General features: G+C 36.6%; 1 protein-coding gene across 1 annotated transcript in view; it reads right to left on the reverse strand.

The window, feature by feature from the left end:
- Nucleotides 1–7,726, reverse strand: part of LOC107693412 (espin-like) — an 80,296-nt gene extending 72,570 nt beyond the window's left edge. The window contains exons 1-2 of the mRNA XM_016492797.1: nucleotides 6,954–7,726; nucleotides 3,172–3,365 (exon numbers count right to left, since the gene is read on the reverse strand). Of these exons, the coding sequence (XP_016348283.1) occupies nucleotides 3,172–3,365; nucleotides 6,954–7,247 (488 nt within the window). The 5' untranslated portion in view covers nucleotides 7,248–7,726. The remainder of the gene's footprint in view (nucleotides 1–3,171; nucleotides 3,366–6,953) is intronic.
- Nucleotides 7,727–8,200: the final 474 nt, after the last annotated feature.

An 8,200-nucleotide genomic window follows, 5' to 3' on the forward strand; every position in this document is an offset into this window, starting at 1 on the left:
AGCTCCCGCGTCTCACACACACGAGCGCGACTTCAGCGCTAGATTTAGCAACTTTCAGATGCTTTTAGCGGCTTTTTCCCATAGAATATATATACTGACAAACCTAGAGACTTTTTTGGATAAATCTTAGCTATGATTCAGTTGGAAGATTCGCCAGTGCTGCCCCGCGAGCGCGAGGTCTGACTTTCCCGGCGCAGTGTCGTCTCTCTCTGCGTCTGTTCTGTGCAGTGAGCGGCAGAGAAGCATCGCTTTCAGCCGACTCGTCAATAAATGAGTACAAAACAGCGTTTCCAAGCACCTGTCGCTTACTGACTGTTTGGAATGATAAATATGAGCATAGTTCGTCTATTAATATAATGTAAATTTTTTATTTTTTTTGTTACTCAGACGCAGGCAGTGCGCTGCATGAGACAAAAAAGTAATATAGCCAAAACCACCGCATAGCCGCTCAACATGCATCTACTGTACATGCATGTTGATTTTATCAGACGATGTCGCGATTATAAATGAGAGTGACTCCTGGTTAACATGTATAAATGGGTCGTGTTTCGTCACTATTTAGAGTGGAATTTTTCTACAATATTCACTCATCATGACAGTAAAATAGAGCATTCTAAGTCAATCTACTGAAGTAGCCTATTTCCTCTCTCAATCAATAGAAAATGTGGTTTACACCCGGTCATGCATGGAAAAAAATTTATAAATACCGTCATATACCGTGAAACCGGTATAATTTTGAAAAATACCATGATATAAATTTTTGGTCATACCGCCCACCACTAATTCAAGGCTATTTGTTTACCTCATTAGTTTATCACTTGTGTGATACTGACAGTCTCCATTGAGACAAATGTACTGAATAAACGTTCCTGAATAAACTTTCAGAGGAGATTTACTAAGAATGAATTGATAGCATTGTTTATTTGCACCCACTGTCTATGTTGTTTTAGCACCGGTCCGCTAAAGGAATGATTCAAACCAGATAAAAACACAAAATGCTGAACTTCAATTAACACAGCACAATTATCTTATATTATAGGTCAGTTTGAATGGTAGGTTGTGAACTGTAAGAAACAAATGGGAATTTTCTTAGAGTGTGAAGGATGCAGAAGACTACATGATCTGGGGTGAGATACAGGATCACTACATGATCCTGAGAGTTTTGCTTTGTTTTATGAGCCCACTCCTAAAAATAAAGGTTCTTTATTGGCATCTGTGCTTCCATGAAGAACCTTTTACATCCATAGAATCTTTCCACTGCACAACAGATCCTTAACAGTGGAAAAAGGTTCTTCAGATTATTAAAATGTTCCTCACACTATAGAGAAAAAAAATGGTTCTTTAGGGAATCCCAAATGGTTCATGGCATTGCTGCAAAAACTGTTTTCTACTGGTATTTCTAAGCATTTAGAACCTGCTCAAACTAGATTTTGGATGTTTGTGAAGAAATACCCCACACAAAAGAAAATAAATTGTTTAGTCGCCTTCAACATGACAACAAATCTGACCTTACTTACTTTCTTAATACACATTCCCGATTTATACTATGCATGGCAAGAACAGGAGAAACTGTAATGCGCAACAATGTTGGCTCTAGAACATGAAGCCTTCTAAATAAAAGAGCCAAACACCAGTTGGTACAGTCATCACATCACTGCTGCTGGTTCCAAGAGAAACACTTAAGTGTGTCCTCGTGAATGTAGGACTGCACCTGAACACTGGCTGGAGCAACCTGAAATATACTCTAATTATTGTTATTTGAGCGAGAAGGTCTGCCCAAATCAAGACAAATATCTGTCACAAAAATTCAGTGTGATATCAATTTAATTTGAATCGTCTGCTGTCAATGCATGTGTTCAGACCATCACAAACATTTAACCTTTTTTCCATCACAATGCTGATATGTCATGTGCCAGAGCTGCTGCTGTTACATAAAACTTTGACTTGGTGGCACTCACTCAAACTTTGTTTAATGCATCTACTTACATTTTCTAAATATCTACAATATAATATAGAATAATTTGTACCACCACAAATACATCCAGCAGTAATAGCTGACCTATGCTGGGTTTAATGATAGTGGACATTGATCTTGGCAGTAGGTTCCAGTGCAGATTGTCTAGCAATAAACATGATAGTCCTCATATACAGCAGGAAATCATATACAGCAGGTAATCATATCTGTATTTAAAAATCATTACGCTCTTTATGGCTTTTGAAGCCAAGAGCCCTTCCTAATGGACTTAATTTTTCATATCAAAACAGTGACATTGCTACACTGGACGTTGGATACGTTGTAATTAGTGTTTACTAAGGCTATTTTTATTGCTCATATTTACGTGAACATTAATTTTCACCTGCTGGATGATTATATGGGCACTATTTACTGGCACTGCAGGATCAATGCTGTGCAGAGTAAAGAGTGTTCACATGAATCTATTAGATACATTCATAAGGCACCTTTCTATTATTGTAATCAATTAATTGGCCCTTGAGCTTAAAAAATATCAGGCTCTGTTTGAATAATACTTGTAATACTTGTTACATCTGTCGGTAACAAGGAACATGAATGTAAAACAATGCATGTGTTATCTATGTAGGATGGGCTGATCATTCTGGTTGTACATTGTGTGTGTGTGTGTGTGTGTGTGTGTTAATATAATCAAAGTGAAATGCTGTTGCCAGCCATCAACAATGTGTAAATCAATGTTTTGTCACACAGTTCTAATAAAAAGAGTATCTATACATTGGTATTTGTTTGCCCTGTTCTGGCTATATCTCTATAAATTTCCACTTTTTAGAAATATATATATATAATTAATTATTATTATTTGTATTTTTTTCCTGCACATGCAACATCTGGGCATTTGATGAGCACTTTTACTTTTTGAAATTTTCAGTGTGTACACAATAATCACACTATTTATAATAAAAATGGCATAAAATAGTGCATAAGTATGCAAATTAGGATGCATCTAACAAAACTGTTATTCCATATCCAAAACGTACACCTAAGCATCGTTTAAGAACACTCATCTTAACATTCATGAGTCCTGTATGGTTGTGACATGGTTAGAAAAGTGCTTGAATGATTTAAAAAAAAAAAGTTGAAAAAATTTGAAAAACAAGGTCCCACTACAAAACTGTCTCAATATTAGAGAGTGGTCTTACTGTGGGCTGTGTTCCAGTAGCAGCCTGAGCGAGGGTAAGTCCCCTTTAGCTGCAGCATAATGAACAGGCAAGGCCCCCGTATCTGTGGCAACAGTAGGATCCCCTTCCCCACTCTTCAGCAGCCAATCAATGATCTCATGATGGCTGAAGCGAGAAGCCAGGTGCAGGACAGTGGCCCCTGAGCTGTCCTTATGCTGTAAACAACACAGTACATCCAGTATCATACATTAACTCCCATTCAGCTGGAATACAGAAATATATTTCAATGGTAAATTTCTAAATTATTCAAAGGCAACAATCTGCAAGCTAAATGTTATACATGCTGCATGTTATAAAGTACTGACGAGGAACATGGGTGTATTTCAACAGATTTATTTATACCGTATGACACAAAATATGAATCATTTTCGTCACATATGCTGACCCAGAGTCTCTGCTGGATCATATTTAACTGGCCAAAGTTTTTTGTAATCATTCAAACTTGCAGTGCAGGTATGAAACACAATAATGTAACGTGAAGCCCTGCTGCAGACTCCATTGATGGCAGAGATAACTTCCACTACTGCATGTGCACCGAAGGAAAAAAGGACAACAGCAAGAGCTCCAGTTACTTTTTCATTGAGACAAACACATTTTTGAAATGATGAGGTGAGGTGTACCACTAGACCTATAACGACTTTCTCAAACAAAACAAAATTCTAGTAAATCTGTAGTTTTTTCTTTTTAGAGGTATTTCATTATAATACCAAACGACAAAGGTTCATAGACTCAAATGAGGACTAATGAACAAGTAAAGAATTAAGTAAGTGTTTTTTATTATTTATATATACTTCTGGCTTCAGATTCTGCTCCAAACTAATTGAAGATTTATAACAAATCCACTATATTTCAAACAGAAAATATGTTTCACCTATACTGAGAGTGATATGTGATCTACAGAGGTGGACAAAGTACACAAACTCTATTACTTGAGTAAAAGTACAGATACTGCTGCTCAAATATTACTCCGTTACAAGTGAAAGTTGCAAGGACAAATTTTTACTTAAGTAAAAGTACAGAGGTACTTGCTTTTAAAAGTACTTGAGTACGAAAAGTAAATTTCCTTTTTTATGTCAACGCACTGTTTTATTATTGTTGTATGTAATACTTGCAATACCTTATGCCACTGAAGCAACTTACAATACATTACGCCTACTGAATACGCTGACTATAGCTTGTAGTATCTTTGGCAGGATGGTAGTGATCTCACACAGCTCTGGCAGAGTGTGTACACGTATAGGTAATATTTACCTTTACACAATTTTGCTAAATCAGACAATATTAACTTATTATTATTGAATTGTTGTAAATAAATATCACATTTGCAACTGGTCAGTGTTCAAAAAATGCTGGGAAATCACTTCACTTAACCCTTCAAGAGTGATTACTTATAGGCTGTCAAAAAAAAATTTAATCCCCCACTGACTTTCAAGCTGCTACATAGTAACGACTTTCTACTTTGAGGACCTTGATAGAAATGTAGTGGAGAGAAAAGTACGATATTTGTTTTTCAAATGTAGTGAAGTTAAAGTCATAAGTTTCCAGAAAACATAATACTCAAGTAAAGTACAGATACTTAAAAAGTGTGTACAGTAATAAAGTAAATGTAATTCGTTACTGTCCACCTCTCTACATTTACAATAACTTACAGTAAACTAGCTATCAACACAACATGACTGCATCCAAAAGTGTTCAGGCCCAAATAAATGTACTTACAGAATCAGGCTGATATTATTTTCTGTGAACACCCTGAATAATTATGCAGAATCTTAATGAAATAAAGTTTTTTAAACTTCAAATGTGCTTAATTTGTAATTCATTGCCTTGATAATCCTGACTATATTTATTATGGAAATAATATACTTATAAGAATATTAAGTGTGAGCTGAATGTTTTTGGACACCTAATTACATGTACGTGCAATGAAATTAAAAAGTATTATAATTTAAATTTTATATTATATTAATTTTAAATGCAGTTAGTTGAAGTTGAGTCCCTTTTGACCCACTTGAGCAGGACATAAGTAAATCTTTATATGTAATTTCATAATCACTTCTATTGTCTTTGAAATATGGTTAAAGTGTTCTGCCGAACTAAAACACACTGTAATGTCATTTCTATTAAAACATTTGTGATTTATTTAAATATATTTGTAAGTACACATTCGTTATGATAAAGTTGCTATTCAGTACTTTTAAAATACCTTTAAATGTAATATTAAATAACACAATCTACAGTTAATATTATCATCAAAGTCGCCACATTAAATAAGTGTACTTCTTTAAAGCATGACAAAAGATGATTGAAACAATGATTTAAAATGAACTTTAAGGTACGACTTTTCATTTGAAATTATTACAAAGTGCACTTTTAAATGTGTGTTAAGAAATGCAATCATGAGCTTTTTCTTGTATTATCTGCCAATCCATTTTTTAAAAATATATAATTAAAGTACACAAAAAAGATTTTTAAATAAGATTTGAAGAATACATTCAAAATGGTTAAGTGCCTATGTATAATCTGTGTAAACATATAACTCAATAGTGAAAACTGCTTTTTGGCTTGTGATGTGCCTGGAAGTCCACACTTTCCTGAAAACAGCAATTGGATAAAGGCACTAATGTGGCACTTCTATCTCATTCCATCTCATTGTTTTGCATGGGCAGGATAGAACTGTTTGCTCTTAGCACTAAGCGAACACACCGGCTTCATTCCATAATTATACTCGCCGCATGAATCACACACTTGACTCCTGGAGGACAGTATTATCCACGGCACGGGTCAAGCGGCTAAACTGATGTCACACTCTTAGTAGGATCTCGAGAACACTGTTGAGTAAATTCTCTGACCATGAGACTGAAGGTTAAATGAGTGTTATAAGGATCTCCTACTAATGAGATGAGATTTCTTAGCATGACTGGGCCATGAAATCAGTTTATGCCTCAGTGTGGGTGCTGCTGAGCATACATCGATGGGTATGTCTCCATTACTCTTCATTAGACTGCTTTATTTATCTTTTGTCAGGTTAAAAGCGCATCAAGCTTAATGACTTTAAAAGCCAAATTAAGCATGGGGTCATCGCTAATGAGGGGAAAGGTGGGATTGAGTACAAGGGGCCCAGAGCAGTGGGGAGGCTATTTTTTTCCTAAATCACTAAATAACATTCAACGTCACCACAGCACTACGTGAATGCCTGTTTTAACTATGCACAGAAAAATATCTTGATCCACGTCTAATTGTGTGAAATTATGAAAAAAAGGTCATTTTAGCCAATTTCACCCAATATTTTTGAATATGTTGCAAATCTAAATGCTAATGAGAATACCTGAAATTATTATAAAAAAAATTCTGAGACAAAATACTTTTTCAAGGTGATTAGGTTAATCATTTTTATAGTTTTTTTTTTTTTTTTATGAAATATGCATGTGATTACATATGTTATAAAAAGCGAATCATTGAAATTAACCGGAGCCTTAAATTTGCTCAAATGTGTGTTGTTGTTGTTGTTTTTCTACCTTTCTTTTCTTTGTTTCTTGCTATATCAAAAGTATTAACATTAGGTGACAATTTTTACTCCAAGTTTACATAAAGTAGTTATATATTTATACATATTCCACAGAGCACCCACTGTACCCTACTTTATATGTAGTCTAATAATTGTCTGGAGATGTGTTGTTACTGTTGTTGCTACTGTATTTACACGGACACTGTTACCCTTGAAAAGGCTTCGTAAAGATACTCACGGCCGCTCGACATCCTCCGTGCGTCACGAGCCACTGAAGGCAGCTCAGGTTGCCCGTGGCTGCGGCGTCATGCGCAGGACTTGCGCCGTTTCTCGCCAGGCTGCTCGCCGGTAAACCCGCTTCCTCAACCAAATACCGCAGACAGGTGAGCTTCCCCGCTCGCGCGGCGTGGTGTACGGGAGTCGCTCCCAGCACATCTTTCACATCGCTGTTGAGTACCTTCTCAGCTAACTGTACTTTTAGAGTTTGTACATCCCCTCGCCTCGCTGCGAGAAGCGTCCTCTCAACCACCATGATGATCGCAGCGCCTCCAAACTAATGACTATTAGCGCAGCATTAAGCGTCGGTTAACAGAAGTCCACACTACCGAGCGCGTACTCCGCGCAGCCTCCGCAGCGAGTCACTTTCTTCTGTCCATCCCTCTTTGTTTGAATCACCACACCATAAGGGTATCGACCTACACCTAAGAAATATATTCAGATGATCTATTATTATTCATTATATGGCATTTTAGCAAAATAAAATGACCTCCATGCACCGCGTAGCTGTTAGCTAAGAAAACCAGCCAAGCATTTCGTTACGGTCTTACTAGTCGTCAACGTATCCATTGGCTATACTGATCTTGTCTGTGCACTCAGTGCATTTCACCTGTTACGTTCCTTGATTCCTAAGTAAACACAACAAAACAATAACACCGCAACGCGTCCGCTTTAGATGAAGTAAATGGCCCGTTGTCAAACGGTTCGTTCAGAAGTCTTGAGGGACTGAACTTGTGAATAATCCATTAAGGGGAGGAGAACTGTAACGTGTTGGCCCCACTTCAATCGGCTCAGATGTTAAAGGGACAGCGGCGCGTCATGACGGTGTTTAGTTGTACGAGTAGAGTTGAATTGTTTTCTAAAACAAGGTTATTCATTTATGCATATATATGTATTGGTTTGTTTATTTTATGCTTCTTTAAACATGATTATTGATTTGCAGAAGAAGGCCGGTTATAAAATAGACTGGTTCATTTTATTCATACATAAAATTATGCAATAGAAAATGCTGATTGCGAACTCTAGCGTCTTTCGCATTTGGCTCCCAAACTCTGGAATAGCCTTCCTGACAACGTTCGGGGTTCAGACACACTCTCCCTGTTTAAATCTAGATTATTCTCTATAGTTCATCTGTACTCGATATTAATGTTTGTTTGTTTTTGGAACTGGCAGGTATTGGTTTTGTTACCTCGAAGGCCTTACCCTATA

Source organism: Sinocyclocheilus anshuiensis, unplaced genomic scaffold (genome assembly GCF_001515605.1).
Source record: "Sinocyclocheilus anshuiensis isolate Anshui unplaced genomic scaffold, SAMN03320099.WGS_v1.1 scaffold1562, whole genome shotgun sequence".
NCBI lineage: Eukaryota > Metazoa > Chordata > Actinopteri > Cypriniformes > Cyprinidae > Sinocyclocheilus > Sinocyclocheilus anshuiensis.